General features: G+C 39.1%; 1 protein-coding gene across 1 annotated transcript; it reads left to right on the plus strand.

The window, feature by feature from the left end:
• Positions 1–14,450: 14,450 nt before the first annotated feature.
• On the plus strand, positions 14,451–15,450 carry LOC138871828 (uncharacterized). Its single transcript, XM_070149735.1, has 3 exons — positions 14,451–14,772; positions 14,867–15,045; positions 15,274–15,450. Exons 1-3 carry the CDS (start codon positions 14,451–14,453, stop codon positions 15,448–15,450), a joined length of 678 nt encoding a protein of 225 aa, XP_070005836.1.
• The last annotated feature ends 2,638 nt before the right edge of the window (positions 15,451–18,088 follow it).

The raw sequence follows: 18,088 nt of genomic DNA on the forward strand, positions 1-18,088 counted from the left end.
ATATAAATTCTTTAACAAAATAAGTGAGGAAAACCAGTCAAAAATCCCCTAAGGATTTTACAGGTCGGCACAAGGCCCCAGGCATGGCAACAAGCCCAATTCACAATAATAAAGTATACGTCTCAATCAAAAATGTAGTAAAATATCTCTCGGGACGGACCAAGTCACAATCCCCAACGGTGCTCTACCCCACGCCCGTTATCCGGCGTGCAAGTCACCTCAATATAGCGTTACGATGTGAAATTCCGGGGTTTCAAACCCTCAGGACATCATTTACATCAATTACCCACCTCGATCCGGTCCAAAATCTAGCCCGCGATGCCTCGCCCGTACGAATCGACCTTCGGATGCTCCAAATCAAGCTACAATCAGTACATAATCATTAAAATATGCTAAGGGAGCGAAGCCCACTCGAAAATATCCAATTTAACATCAAAATCCCGAAATTGCTCAAACCCGGCCCCCGGGCCCACGCTTCGGAATTCGACGAAACTCACAAAATCCGATAACCCATTCAACTACGAGTCCAACCATACCAAAATTACTAAATTCCGATAACAATTCGGCCTCCAAATCTAGAATTTTCATTTTTGAAAAGTTTACAAATTTTATCCAATTTCTTCCATTTGATTCACTAATTCTTGATGAAAATAACCATGAAATCATTAAATATAATCACTTTTGGATATAGAACACTTACCCCAATCCATATGGTGAAAATCGCTTCGAAAATCGCTTCAATCCGAGCTTCATAGCTCCAAAAATGAGAAAACTCTTGGACTGCCCGAATCATACACTGTCCAGAAATTTTCGCGGTACTGTTCACGCATTTTATTGTTCATGGATACTGTATACGGGGTACTGTTCATATATACTGCACATGGTACTGTACATGCATACTGTTCATGTTTATTGTACATGGTACTGTACACAGATATTGTTCACGCAGGTGCGATTACTGTTCACACGTGCGAAAAATGCAGAAACTGCCCAGAAAATTGCAGCAGCTTTTCGTTTCACTAAAAAGGCTCTAACTCCATCATACGAACTCGGAATTCGATGATTCTTGTTACTATGAGTCACAAATAATAATACGAACATAGCCCTATAGTCGAAACTCAATTCGGAGCTCATTTGCTCAGTTCAATACCCATTTCGCTCGTTAAACAATTAACTCATGTTTCGTGTCAAAAACCCAATCGCGACTTGATGAAATTAGACCAAACTTTCCATATCACTCCTATAATTCATTATTTAAATTCTGGAAATCTCGAAATAAAATTTCCATCTCTAAAACTAAAAATGGACCTTTGGATCATTACATGCTTATGCTCAAATGACAAAAATCTTCCAAAAACTCTTCCAAAACTTATCCGAGCCTCATGGGACCCCGACCAAACATGCCAACATAATTCATAACATTATTCAAACATCTTCCAATCATCAAAACACCTCAAACAACATCAAATTACCCAAAACTCATCGAATTCAAGCCTAATTTTCTAGAAACTTCCGAAATACACTTTCGATCAAAAACCCGACCAAACCACGTCCGAATGACCTGAAATTTTGCACACATATCCCAAATCACCTAACGAAGCTACAGAAACCCTCGAAATTCCATTCCAACTCTCGGATCAAAATCTCACCTATCAACCGGAATTCGCCAAAATACTAACTTCGCCAATTCAAGCCTAATTCTACACCGGACCTCCAAAATTACTTCCGATCACACTCCTAAGTCACAAATCATCCCCCGAAGCTAACCGAATAATCGGGATTCAAATCCGAGCCCTCTAACACATAAGTTAATGTCTGGTTGACTTTTCCAAAACAAACCTTCCTTAAAGAGACTAAGTGTTTCATTTTCTACTAAAACCAATCCAAATCAACTCGTTCACACCCAACACTGATAATGAAGCATAAAGAAATAGGAAATAGGGAAAACGGGGTGGTAACTCATGAGACGACGGGTCGGATCGTCACACAAATGATATGCAAAATATGCGAAAGTAGTGATATCAATCCCTGAAGGATTCAAATAATTGGCAAGAAGCCCAAATGTAACAATTAAATCCAAGTAAGGATGATTCTAAATTTAGTTCAAGTAGAAAATATGGTAAAACCATATCTCGGGACGGACCAAGTCACAATCTCCAACGGTGCTCTACCCCACGCCTGTTATCCGGCGTGCAAGTCACCTCAATATAGCGTTATGATGTGAAATTCTGGGGTTTCAAACCCTTAGGACATCATTTACATCAATTACTCACCTCAAGACGGTGAAAGTCTAGCTTACTATGCCCTTGCCTCTCAAATTACCCTCCTCGTGCGACGAATCTGCCCAAAATCACAACAAATATGTCGCATTATGCTAAAGAGACAATACCCAATCGAAAGCAATCGAAAAATATCAAAATTCACGAATTTGGCAAAACCCGAGCCCCGGGCCCACGTCTCAAAAAATCAGAAAATTAACATCACCGGATTCCTTGTCTCGCCACGAGTCTATACATACCAAGAACTCCCAAATCCGAGTTCAAATGACCCATCAAATCCTAATTGTTTGGTTTCAAAATTCAAGCCCTAGTTCTTGATTTGTAGGCTTATATTTCATGAATCTCTAGGTGGAATTCACAATAAAAACGAGTTCTAAGTCCAAGAAACTTACCTCAAGTCGTTCCCCCTTGAATCCCTCTTTAATCTCCACCAAGAAGCTCTCAAAATGATCAACCATGGAGGAAAAATGACCCAAAATCGCGGATGAAGTGTTTTATAAACTCACTGCCCAGAATTTTTCGGAAGTACTGTTCACCCGCGCTGTTACTGTTCACGCGGGTGGGCACTGTTCACCCGCGTGGTTACTGTTCACGCTGCTAAAAAAAATACAGCAGCAGCCAAAGAAATTGCAGCACATTTTGTTTTTACTAAAATGACTCTAACTCCATCATACGAACTCGAAATTTGATGATTCTTGTTCCTATGAGTCACAAATAATGATACGAACATAGTACTTCAATTGAAACTCAATTCGGAGCTCGTTTTCTCAGTACGATATCCATTTCGCTCGTTAAACAATTAACTCATGTTTCATGTCAAAAACCCAATCGCGACTTGATGAAATTAGACCAAACTTTCCAGATCACTCCTATAATTTATTATTTAAATTCTGGAAATCTCAAAATAAAATTCCGATCTCTAGAACTAAAAATGGACCTTTGGATCATTACATGCTTATGCTCAAACGACAAAAATCTTCCAAAAACTCTTCCAAAACTTATCCGAGCCTCATGGGACCCCGACCAAACATTCCAACATAATTCATAACATTATTCAAACCTTTTCCAATCATCAAAACACCTCAAACAACATCAAATTACCCAAAACTCATCGAATTCAAGCCTAATTTTCTAGAAACTTCCGAAATACACTTTCGATCAAAAACCCGACCAAACCACGTCCGAATGACCTGAAATTTTGCACACATATCCCAAATCACCTAACGAAGCTACATAAACCCTCGGAATTCCATTCTGACTCTCGGATCAAAATCTTACCTATCAACCGGAATTCGCCAAAATACTAACTTCGCCAATTCAAGCCTAATTCTACACCAGACCTCCAAAATTACTTCCGATCACACTCCTAAGTCACAAATCATCCCCCGAAGCTAACCGAATCACCGGGATTCAAATCCGAGCCCTCTAACACATAAGTCAACGTCCAGTTGACTTTTCCAAAACAAACCTTCCTTAAAGAGACTAAGTGTCTCATTTCCTACTAAAACCAACCCAAATCAACTCGTTCACACCCAACACTAATAATGAAGCATAAAGAAATAGGAAATGGGGAAAACGGGGCGGTAACTCATGAGACAACGGGTCGGGTCGTCACATCCTCCCCAACTTAAACAAACGCTCATCCTCGAGCGTACCCAGAGTTATCCTAGAAGCAAACCAATAACTGAACGACTTTACCAAGAATATACATGTGGGTGATCCCACACTACCCTATCTCGCAGAGGTCCGATATCACAACATAGCTGAAATTTCACAATCCATCTAGTCCATAAACCATAGAACCACACTGCACCTTCCGAAATCATACACAAGATTAGAACTTCACATCCATACTCAGAATAAGCCCGAACCAACTGTAATAACCCATACCTGCAACATCAGGTGCAATTATCTGATATACCACATAACTCAAACACTCGAAACGATAATTTCTATTTACAGTAGTTGCACATAATAATCGAATATCGATAGGAAACCTCTTAACAACTAAAGCCTCATTCCAACACTTTCACATACTGCCAATGATAAAGGAAACACACAATAAATCATAACCATTTCCTATGTCAACCATTCATGAAGTCATTTCTCTCCTGGTAATTACCATAGCAAATTTTGAACCGAACCTTAATATTTACCCATCACACATACTGAAATCGAATCCGTTCGCATTCATTAATGATTTCAACGATCTCTTCTGACCAAACACACTACTCAGGTGACAGACACATCAATACATGCCTAAGCCACAACTTGCATAATACGTGCACCAATAAGAAACGGTCCGAACATACTCAATTCATGAAAATGACTCAACTAAGATAGTTGTACCTCAAACTCACCAATACTGCCACAACACAAGGCTGAGACCCTGTCTCACATCATAGAAACAGGACACACAAATTTGACCCGCAATGTCATGTTTCCACACAGCTTTGTTGCAACGCGCGTTCCTATCCAAATACTACTCCACAGGAAATACCTCAAGTCACTATGCTTGAAATCAACAACCATGCTCAATTGATGTCTGGAGCCAAAGCAAATCCTTACACCCATGGTGAAACAAATAACACACACCACGCAAACATGATAGAACATAACCGGTACGTTATTCACCGAACAACACCCAATTACTCATCCCACTCGACTTCCACTACTACAACTCCTATCGGAGCCAGACGATTCGGTGCCCGGCACCAATTAATACCGAAATCAACAACCTCGGCCGGCGACATGCCTAGCCATATGAAACTCATCTGGAAAGTCCCCCAACACCGGAACTGAATTAATGATAGCAACCTTTGCACTAACATCCATCACGAATGCCCAATTAAGAAAGCAATCCTTCCCAACCGTCCGCTGGTCCTTTGAAATATAAACCACTCTACTAGAACATAATCCAGTGCACTTCATCACTCAACCCGTGGCATTTTTTGTATTACCCGTAGTGCAATAGTTCAGAATCACTCAACACTAAGACAACCAGCCTGAATTCCGACATCACATCCAAAATCTGACATACCAGCAAACAAAGATCCACTCGAGCCTCCAAATCCCAATTGCTGCTAAACGGTTCCGAATACACACGATCCACCACCACAACCTAGCCTGTACATGAGAACTTCTAGTCTCCAACTCCATATGGCACACAAATCATCATACCTGATTCCTGTTTCCATTGTACGAATACATGCACACCTTTGATACCCAATCATTCCACGATAAATACTCTAAATTTCCCTGTGCTACCAAGCAAACCCAAATACCACCAGTGGACCCACCAAGAACATGCCGCAATACTACCAAAATATCATCAGTTTAATCACATTACCTTTTTTGAGACATATACTCTCATCAAATCACTTCCAATTAGCAATACCATTTCTTTAATCATCTGAAGATCATTCACCCTAATCATCTGAAGCTCATTTCTCTAATCACCTAAAGCTGCCCGTACCGCCTAAGAATGTTATGAATTTCCATTCAGAACTGAACTATAACCTTACACACGCAAATCTCAACCCTTCACAACATATCGCATATACCATACCATCCTAAGGTAACATGAGGACTTCACCTCCTTTCCGAACCATGAACGTTTACGTACTCAACTAGTCAAGAACTTCCATTGATCCCATCTAGAAGAAAAATCATTACACATCCCATGCTCTGCATGACATATATAGGTCTTGTTCAAATTCTTACAATACCGATATGACGGATGAGATCTGTATAAATTCATAACACCGCCGAATCAACAATTCATTGGGTCTATACTTCTGGCAAGAACTATCACCTCATTCTGAACCAAACAACGGTCTTAACCCTTTAATTTACTTCATATACTTAGATTGCACTGATCTCGAATTCAATGATCTCGTCTCACCCATTACGAACTGCTCAGGCAATAAGCCACCCCAGATATAATCAAAAGTCGCATATGATGCCCCAATATGCCAACATGCTACCAATTCGAACGCGATACAAAAAAAGAAAACGAACTCTGGAAGGAATTACCAATCCCAAGCACTAATACGGACTTTCCTTAGAAAACAGGAAGCAAGGCATACAAAATAACATATAGAAAACTATACTAAACATCACACTGTTGCAAACTTCATACTTGGTTTACATCTTTAATCAATCAAGTGATCACATGCCACACTTATATAATCTTCCCGTGGGACACACTCCCATAACCTACCATAACAATATCTGGAGCGTACATCCAAACCACCGGTCGCACTAACGCTAAAGAGCGATCAAGAATTATTAACCAGGACGCAAAACCCTTTTTACAAAACACCGATCTTAGGTGACGCTGAAGACAATACCAACTTACCGTAAACATCGAAACTTATCTCCTGCTCATCTGAGCTCATGACATCTTGTCAAAAAATTTCCTTCACTCGTGCCATTCTCGGCCTAATTTCCACAACCAGAACTGATTCACCAGCATGCATCAAATCGGAACTAACATAGTACATAACCGCACAATCCGCTAACCAATAGCAAGCTCCCCAACTTGGCTCGAAGCCATAGATCACAACATACTATACTCATAACGCATATACTCCATTGTTGCCTCAATACCATAGTGAGATTAAACTCGATCCTTCATAAGCTTGTGGAAACACAAATCATTTAGAATTTTTAACTCTTATGCAAATCTCGCATTCACTCACACAACAGTTAAGCCCACTCTCTAGACGATCCAATTTAGATTTCAACACATTTTATTCACTTGCAATTGAGGTCTTTTAATAGATAACATAAGGATAACACAACTTTAGAACACCCCGCAGGAGATGACCCACCTGCTTTGCCCCCAACTAACATTTCTGCATACATTCCACTGCCATAAGCATTACGTAGTCACTTGATCATCCTGAGTCTGTACTCATACCGCAACATTCACTCCCAACTAGGAGACATGAAAAGATTCTTCACACGCCCATAACTCGGGCTATAACTTGAATCACGATGGACTTCAAGCATCTATTAGTTCTTCCATCATTCACCAGACCTTTCTCGTCGCTTCCAAATCATATAGATACGCCTCGCAGTACTAACATACTCATCACATAGCCACAACCATCATTTCCACTAACAGGGACACTACCGAATATATAAGTTCAAAAATACTTGTTCACACAATCAGCACCTCAGCGCTCCCGCCATAGGCAAAGATCCAACCTCAAGTCCTCTAGACTGGCCCATCATAAACTCACAGAGATAACACCTCGCCCCTTGATCGGGGAATCACAAGCCATCGAGGCACATCTGATACTGAGCGCCCATGCGCGCATACGAATGTGTGGAAGGAATTTCAAAAGTTTCTTTTCAAGATGAATCAAGGACGCATGATAAGAATTCAAGAATGTGAAGTTTTCCTAAAGGTTCTGCAGTCTCTCGAGGATAAATACAGACGTCTCCATATCGATTCGCGAGACTCTACTAAACCGGCTCATAACTCGCGAGACCAATTAACCTAGTCTCTGATACCAACTTATCACGACCCCAACCCCAGTCAGGATGGCGCCTAACACACTGCTAGGCAAGCCCGACCATTCAACAACATTATCCCAAATTCTTATTCAGATTATAGATAAATATCACAGAGAATTTTCTAAGTCATTTCATTCAAGTGTATAATTAATAATAAAATCAGCCGAAGTTTAATTAAAATGCCACACCATAGCCCAACAGAATCCGGTGTCACGAATATGAGCCTCCAATACAGAATATCCACCTATTACAAGTTTGTCTAGGAAAAATACGGAATAAAAGATAGAGATAGAAGGGAGAGATCAAGGCTGCGAATGTCATACAGCTACCTCAATAATCCCGGATACTGCTGTTCAGCTAAACAAATCCTCACTCAGCTTGTGGTGTACCTAGATCTGCACGCAAGGTGCAGGGAGTAATGTGAGTACTCCGACCCAGTGAGTAATAAACATAAATAAAGGCTGAAAATAAGAAATCATAGAAAAATACAAAGTAAACTATAACTGGCAGTTTAGAACAACAAATAGTGAAGAAACAAGTTAATTAAGTCAGAGTACCAAATACTAAGACAGGTATAACAGATAAAAACAAATGCATGAGTGCAATGCAATGCATATGATGCTACACTCTAGTACCCACTGCGGCGTGAAGCCCGAGCCATCCATTTATTTATCGTTGACGGCGCTCACTGGGGTGTGTGCAGACTTCGGAGGGGCTCCTACAGCCCAAGCGCAATATCAAGCCATCTCGTGGCATCAAATCTAGGCCCTTAGCCTCATATCAATCTCAGTATAATCACCCAGGCTCTCGGTCTCAATATCAATGTAATCAACCAGGCTCTCGGCCTCAATATCAATGTAATCAACCAGGCTCTCGGCCTCAATATCAATATAACACTGCTGCGGCGCGCAGCCCGATCCATGCTCAGTCCAGAAATCATCATAAGCCCCTTGGGCATTTGTAAAACAGTAGTTCTCAGCCCGAAATATCATTTAGAAATATCATTTCTTAGAAAGATGGCTGAGTTTGCAAAACAGTATTTAAAACCTTGGACTGAGGTCAAATGATATGCAAAATATGCGAAAGCAGTGATATCAATCCCTGAAGGATTCAAATAATTGGCAAGAAGCCCAAATGTAACAATTAAATCCAAGTAAGGATGATTCTCAATTTAGTTCAAGTAGAAAACACGGTAAAAACATCTCTCGGGACGGACCAAGTCACAATCCCCAACGGTGCTCTACCCCATGCCCGTTATCCGGCGTGCAAGTCACCTCAAGATAGAGTTACGATGTGAAATTCCGGGGTTTCAAACCCTTAGGACATCATTTACATCAATTACTCACCTCAAGACGGTCAAAGTCTAGCTCGTTATGCCCTTGCCTCTCAAATTACCCTCCTCGTGCGACGAATCTGTCCAAAATCACAACGAATATGTCGCATTATGCTAAAGAGACAATACTCAATCGAAAGCAATCGAAAAATATCAAAATTCACGAATTTGACAAACCCGAGCCCCGGGACCACGTCTCTAAAAATCAGAAAATTAACATCACCGGATTCCTTGTCTCGCCATGAGTCTATACATACCAAGAACTCCCAAATCCGAGTTCAAATGGCCCAATAAATCCTAATTGTTTGGTTTCAAAATTCAAGCCCTAGTTCTTGATTTGTAGGCTTATATTTCATGAATCTCTAGGTGGAATTCATAATAAAAATGAGTTTTAAGTCCAAGAAACTTACCTCAAGTCGTTCCCCCTTGAATCCCTCTTTAATCTCCACCAAGAAGCTCTCAAAATGATCAACCATGGAGGAAAAATGACCCAAAATCGCGGATGAAGTGTTTTATAAACTCACTGCCCAGAATTTTTCGGAAGTACAGTTCACCCGCGCTGTTACTGTTCACGCGCATGGTCACTGTTCACCCGCGCGGTTACTGTTCGCGCGCGGTTACTGTTCACGCTGCTAAAAAAATACAGTAGCAGCCAAAGAAATTGCAGCACTTTTCTTTTTACTAAAATGACTCTAACTCCATCATACAAACTCGGAATTCGATGATTCTTGTTCCTATGAGTAACAAATAATGATATGAACATAGTCCTTCAATCGAAACTCAATTCGGAGCTCGTTTGCTTAGTGCGATATCTATTTCGCTCGTTAAACAATTAACTCATGTTTCGTGTCAAAAACCCAATCGCGACTTGATGAAATTAGACCAAACTTTCCAGATCACTCCTATAATTCATTATTTAAATTCTGGAAATCTCGAAATAAAATTTCGATCTCTAGAACTAAAAATGGACCTTTGGATCATTACATGCTTATGCTCAAACGGCAAAAATCTTCCAAAAACTCTTCCAAAACTTATCCGAGCCTCATGGGACCCCGACCAAACATGCCAACATAATTCATAACATTATTTAAACCTCTTCCAATCATCAAAATACCTCAAACAACATAAAATTACCCAAAACTCATCGAATTCAAGCTTATTTTCTAAAAACTTCCGAAATACACTTTTGATCAAAAACCCGACCAAACTACGTCCGAATGACCTGAAATTTTGCACACATATCCCAAATCACCTAATAAAGCTACATAAACTCTCGGAATTCCATTATGACTCTCGGATCAAAATCTCACCTATCAACCGAAATTCGCCAAAATACTAACTTCGCCAATTCAAGCCTAATTCTACACCGGACCTCCAAAATTACTTCTGATCACACTCCTAAGTCACAAATCATCCTCCAAAGCTAACCGAATCATCGGGATTCAAATTCGAGCCCTCTAACACATAAGTCAACGACCGGTTGACTTTTCCAAAACAAACCTTCCTTAAAGAGACTAAGTGTCTCATTTCCTACTAAAACCAATCCAAATCAACTCGTTCACACCCAACACTGATAATGAAGCATAAAGAAATAGGAAATGGGGAAAACGGGGCGGTAACTCATGAGACGACGGGTCGGTTGTCACATGCGGCATGCAGCCCGATCCATATATCTCTCACAATAACGGAAATCAAAGTAACCTCTACGGTGTGCAGCCTGATCCATGCATCGCTGTGGCTCACAACCCGATCCATATAAATAGTCGACTGTGCTCACTGGGGGTGTGCAGACTCCAGAGGGTCTCCTACAGCCCAAGCCCTATATTGCTGCAGCGTGCAGCCCGATCCATATAATGATCGTTGTGGCGTGCAACCCGATCCATATATATATATATATATATATATATATATATATATATATATATATAATGCGGCGTGCAACCCGATCCATAGATATATAATCCTCACAACTAGGCCATCGGCCTCTCTCAGTCGTTAACCTCACCATCAGACTCTCAGTCTATCTCAGTGATCAATCTCACTATCAGACCCTCGATCTATCTCAGTAAAACAGGGAACTACCCCAAAACAATTTCCACATTTTAAGAATATAGTGATAAAGGCAGATTTGAGCAGTAAACAGGTAAAACATGACTGAGAATATGCTTTCAAACAAATAGAGTGAGGAAAGATAGTAAAAATGCCCCTAAGGGTCTCAACAAGTCGGCACAAGGCCCCAAACATGGCATACAACCCAAAAATATAATAATGTCAAACAATTAACTATCAAATACGCATTAAAATATTCGTTCGGGATGGACTAGGTCACAATCCCCAGCGGTGCTCTACCCCACGCTCGTCATCCAGCGTGCAAGTCACCTCAAAGTAACACAACGACGTATAATCCGGAGTTTCAAACCCTCAGGACAGTATTTACAATCATTACTTACCTCGATTTGGTCCAAAATCTAGCCTGCGATGCCTCGCCCGCACGAATCGACCTCCGGATGCTCCAAATCTAGCCACAATCAGTATATAATCATTAAAATATGCTAAGGGAGCGAAGCCCACTCGAAATATCCAATTTAACATCAAAATCCCGAAATTTCTCAAACCCGGCCCCCGGGTCCACGCTTCGGAATTCGACGAAACTCACAAAATCCGACAACCCATTCAACCACGAGTCCAACCATACCAAAATTACTAAATTCCGCTAACAATTCGGCCTCCAAATATTCAAATCTTATTTTCAAATCTCTAGGTCCAAATCCCCAATTTATACCTTAAAAACATGTAATCTAGTCGGATTATTCGATGATAATTCAATATTATGGAATAGAAATAATCACAAGTGACTTACCTCAAGATTTCCCATGATTTCTTGCTCAAAAATTGCCTCAAGCCGTGTTCTTTCACCAAAAAAAATGTCAAAATGAGCAAAAAAATGCAACAGCTTTAATAAACCTATTTTGGTTGCTAAAAGAGCCATTCCCATCGCTAAAAGTGACTAATATGGTCGCTAAAGGTGCGCACCAGATCCTGCTGCACCAGCAATGTTTAATTTCACTAAAAAGGCTCTAACTCCATCATACGAACTTGGAATTCGATGATTCTTGTTTCTATGAGTCACAAATAATGATATGAACATAGTCCTTCAATCGAAACTCAATTCGGAACTCGTTTGCTCAGTACGATATCCATTTCGCTCGTTAAACAATTAACTCATGATTCGCGTCAAAAACTCAATCGCGACTTGATCAAATTAGACCAAACTTTCCAGATCACTCCTATAATTCATTATTGAACTTTTGGAAGTCTCGAAATCAAATTTCGATCTCTAGAACTAAAAATGGACCTTTGAATCATTACATGCTTATGCTAAAAACGGCAAATATCTTCCAAAAACTCTTCCAAAACTTATCCTAGCCTCATGAGACCCCGACCAAACTTGCCAACATAATTCATAACATCATTAAAACCTGTTCCAATCATCAAAACACCTCAAACAACATCAAAATACCCAAAACTCATCGAATTCAAGCCTAAGTTTCCAAAAACTTCCGAAATACACTTTCGATCAAAAACCCGACCAAACGATGTCCGAATAACCTGAAATTTTGCACACACATCACAAATGACATAACGAAGCAACAACAACTCTCGGAATTCCATTCCAACCCTTCAATCAAAATCTTACCTATCAACCGGAATTCACCAAAATACTAACTTTGCCAATTCGAGCCAAATCCTTCCACGGACTTCCAAAATGCATTCCAATCGCGCTCCCAAGTCATAAATCACCTAACGGAACTAACCAAATCATAAAAATTCTGATCCGAGATCATATACAAATAAGTCAACTCTTGGTCAAACCTTTCAAATTCAAAGCTTTCATCTAAGACTGTTCTTTCAAATTCCTTCCGATTTTCCTGAAAACCAAAACCATCGATATACATCAGTCATAATACATCATACGGGGCAAGTCATGCCCGAGAACTGACGATCAAAGTACAAAAGCTCAAAACGACCGGTCGGGTCGTTACAAAAATAGACAAAAGATATAGATAGAAAGAAAGAACATTTATTTCATCAAGTGTTTCAACTTTCACGAGTATTTTTCAAGCATTTACAATATCACTTCTTGTCGTCTATTTATAGTACAATATAGAGGTATATCAAAGAATGCCATAAACATGTCAATTCATTAAGCATTTGAGATCATGGGGGAGTTATGGAAGTATGTGAGTTACAACCATAAGTATTGGAGTAGTGGGAGATATGGAGATAATGGAAAAGAGTAGTGGGTATTATTCCTTTAGTGGTTATGGACATCCACTGTAATTTCATATTTTATAAGATATATAAATTACTCTTTCAATGTTATTTTTTTTATACACTAATTAAATATGTATTCTAAGAAATTAAAAGAACACCTAGACTTTAAAAATCGCCAGTGTTGACAGAAGAAAATTATATACAAAACCAAAATTCTTTCACCCATTTCATCTAAGTAGATAAAAGCTCAACAAAAGAATCGGTGGAACGAGCGATAAATTAGTCATTTATACTTCCTTTCTGTTGGGCCTCTAGCTTGCACCACTTCAAGCCCAAAGTAGCGTACTTAAGTTGGCTGAGATATTTATTTTATACTTAGCCTTTTGTAGCCTTTTGTACTACTTAGCCATTATTCTTTTGTTAACATAGCATAGTGGTTATTCATTTTAGTAGTTAGCCATTCTTTACATTGTATGGATAGATTATAAATACAAGGAGGCCACAACTGTTAAAGGTTGGCCGGTTATATTTATCATCTCTTTCCTCTATGTTTCTGCGATGAAGAACTTTCTAGAAAACCTCCAACCTCCATTAACGAACCTTAATTTCTGATCTTCTTTTACTGGTTTGACATGGTATCAGAGCAGGAATTCGTTAAATCTTGCTTATCTATGTAGAACGGTGTTACCCCTATCTGTTTTCATCCAATTTTCATCGAGATTTGTCTTCATCAGAGCTTCGTGATTTTTTGATTTTCCGGCAAAAACACTTTGTTTCCTTCGTGTTTGAGTTCATTTTACGGTAGATCGTACTGAATTTCTGTAGTATGGCCGCTGGAATCTCTATTTTGTTCAAGCTAATTCGATTTTTCGGAGCTAGGGTTTCCTCCATTTTCATTGGTTCGCTGAAGTTGTTCTGCTATATCAAGGCCTTACTTCTTCACATTGCAAAGAAGGCTGGTATTTGTATCTCTCTTTTGCATGTGTTGGATTTGATTTCAGTCTACGGTATTTGTTGGTGATTTAGTTGTTCTAACCATGACTGGTTCTACTTTCTCTTCTGCGTATACTCCTGACCCTACATCCCCTCTATTTCTTCTATCGTCTGATGTGCCTGGTGTGTCCCTAGTTCCTGTACCATTTTCAGGGAGTGGATTTGGAGGTTGGAAACGTAGTATGATAGTGTCATTGTCTGCTAGGAACAAAATAGCATTTATAGATGGTTCGTTCCCTAAACCTGCTGCAACTTCCCCTGATTATAAACAATGGCACCATTGTAATAATATGGTGATATCTTGGTTAACAAGTTCATTATCACCGGATAGAGCTGAAAGTGTTCAATACTCTGAGACAGCCAAAAGTATATGGAAACAATTAAATAATAGGTATGGTAGTGTAAATGCATGGGACTAAAGTTTTTGAACTAAAAAGGGAACTTGCCTCTACCTATCAAGGATCCCTTGATATTACTTCATATTTTACAAAACTTAAGAGAATATGGGATGAATTGGGAATAATGTGCAGTAGTCATACAAATTCTTGCAATTGTGCTGCTAAAGAGGGTTTTCAAAAGGAGAAAGAGGAGGACAAGGTCCATCAGTTCCTCATGAGATTGAATGAGATTTATGTTGGTGTGAGAAGCAATCTGTTGATGATGTAACCTCTACCATCCCTTGATAATGTCTATAACATTCTTCTTCAAGATGAAAAGCAAAGACAAGTCAACCCGCCTTCTCAATTCACCCCTAAAGCAGCCTCCTTTAATGTGAATTCCTTTAACAAAACTACTCAACCTTAGCTGAATATGCAATTCTAGGGGCATCAGAGACAGTTTACTTAAAAAGTGAACTTTGATAATCAGTCCAGGACCTCTAATCTTTTCTACAAGTATTGCAAGAAGCCTGGACACTTAATTGATAAGTGTTACAAGCTTCATGGCTTTCCTACTAACTTCAAGTTTACCGAGGGTAGAAAGGCAGCTGCTAATATGGTGACAGATTCTGAGTTCTCTGCTTTTGAGTGCACCTCTTCCAATTAGACTTCTATTGTGCCTGTTGCTGAAAATGCTTCTGTAGTGCCTGGGCTGACAAAGTAGCAATACTCTCAACTGCTCTCTCTATTGCAACAATATCATGTCTCTGATCCTGGTCCTCAACTCAATATCATGAGTTCTGCCAATTTTGCTGGTACTCTATTGCCTAAGAATGTAGTATATAGTTTCAACTCTACTTTGCTAAATCAATCTGATTCCTTAACTTGGATAGTTGACTCTGGTGCTTCTGACCATATGACTGCTAATAAAGAATATCTCATCAATATCACACTTTTACCTATTCCTTTTCTAGTGTCTCTTCCAAATGGTTATAAAATAAAAGTTACTTGCACAGGTTCCTTTGTTTTGACTGAGTCTATAATTCTTCACAATGTCCTTTATTTACCTTCCTTTAAGCACAATCTCATCTCTGTACATAAACTCACAGATCAATTTGATTGTATAGTTCGTTTACTAGACTTTCATGTCTCATACAGGGCCCTTCTCTGAAGAAGCCTCTGGATCTTGGTAACTGGACAGTGGGCTGTACAAATTTGTGTGGGAAAAGCCTTCTCAACCTCAACTTACTATGTCAAATGCCTGTAGCAGCTTGTCATCTTCATCTGTTTCTAACCATCTTCCTTGTATTGTAAATACTGTTTCTCCCTCTTGTGATGAAGCTGCTATGAATAAGATGGACATTGTTTGGCATAATAGACTTGCACATGTTCCTTTTATTAAGATGAAAAACATCTCTGAAATTTCTTCTTATATTTCTTCTACACAGTTTTTTCCATGTGCTATTTGTCCCATGGCTAGACAAACTAGATTGCCATTTTCTGATAGTTCTATTCATAGTTCTAAGCCTTTCAACTTGTTCATGTTGACACTTAGGGACCATATCACACTTCTACATATTTAGGCTCCAAATATTTCCTTACCATTGTTGATGATTTCTCTAGATGCATTTGGACTCATCTAATGGGGTCCAAAAGTAATGTTTTTCCCCTCCTGAAGGCTTTTGTGTTGATGGTTCAAACTCAATTTTATGTCACCATCCAAAGCATAAGATCTGATAATGCTCTAGAATTAGGAAATAACAATGCTGCAGTTTCCTTCTTTTCTGAAAATGGAATCATTCATCAAACTAGTTGTCCACACACACCTCAACAAAATGGTGTAGTGGAGAGGAAACGTAGAACCCTCCTAGAAGCTTCCTGGGCTTTGCTTTTCCAATCCAAAGTACCAATCAGGTTTTGGGGAGATTGCCTTCTCACATCCACATATATCATTAATAGACTCCCCTCTAGACTACTACAAAATAAATCACCTTATGAATTGTTGTTTGGCAAGACACCCAGCTATTCACACCTAAAAACTTTTGGTTGCCTCTGTTTTGCTACTGTTTCCATTTCTCAAAGAGACAAACTAAAACCTAGAGCTATTATATGTGTCTTTCTTGGCTACTCTTTTGCAAAGAAAGGTTATAAGTTATATAACCTTCGGTCAAAACAGTATTTTGTCTCTAGAGATGTCATTTTTCATGAACAACTCTTCCCTTTCTCTTCAAATTTTTCACTTCCAGTTGTGTCAAAGTCCCCATTGTCAACCACCTCATCATCATTCCCAACCTATTGGTTTGAATCTGGTATGCCTCCTGATGCTACCACTTCTTCTAGTCCTCTTTCAGTTCCTTTCCCTTCTGATGATTCATCCTTTCCTAATGCTTCTGACAACCACCATTCACCTTCTGATGCTTCACCTTCACCTTCACTTTCTCCTCACATTACTAATACTTTATTTGAATCTATTCCATCTACTTCTTCTCCTGCCATATATGACGTCCTAGATTTTAAACCTCAAAGTTCAAACTTCAGGATATCGTGTCCAAAAGTTCGAAAATTGTGTCTAGAAGTTCAAATCTTATGTCCTTAATTTTAAATTAGTAGTTCAGATCAGGACACTTATCTTGAATTTCAAATTAGCAGCTCAAAAATTCAGGACACTAAGTCCTGTTTAAATTCAAGATATTTAGTCCTGAAGTTTGGATGAATTAGCTAATTTAAATACATTATAAATTATGAATATATTTTAAATAGCGGGATTTAAAGTGACTATTGTTGCACTTCGCCCCAATACTACAATGGTCCATCTTTGGCCCAAAGATGTTTTCATAATACAGGGTAGGAGCTTAGATATTTTTTTCCCTTTCTTATCAAAATTAATGAAAGCTACTTTTTTTGTGAACAAGGTGTAAAGGGTAATGTGACAACTGTTCGTTAATTTATGGGTTGTGACCACAAAAAAGGTTATCGAAAATTCTACATAGATATTACATTAATCAAATGCACATGGTATGATTGTGACGTTTTATCCCTTTAATGGTATTATCGTCGTCGAGTATAAGAAGTTAACAACATAATTGCAACGTCTTATTCCATTTACTATTTTTCCAATATAGAGTAATACGATGTACTTGTGACGTTTTATTCCATTAATTATGTTGTTATAGTGACTTTTATCCCCTAATCTATATTGTCTTTAATTTCAACCAAGACGACATCAACAACAATAAACTCAGTATAATCCTATAAGTGGAGCTTGGGAAGAGTAATGTGTACGTAAATTTTATCTCAACCTTATA

This window comes from Nicotiana sylvestris, chromosome 6 (genome assembly GCF_000393655.2).
Source record: "Nicotiana sylvestris chromosome 6, ASM39365v2, whole genome shotgun sequence".
NCBI lineage: Eukaryota > Viridiplantae > Streptophyta > Magnoliopsida > Solanales > Solanaceae > Nicotiana > Nicotiana sylvestris.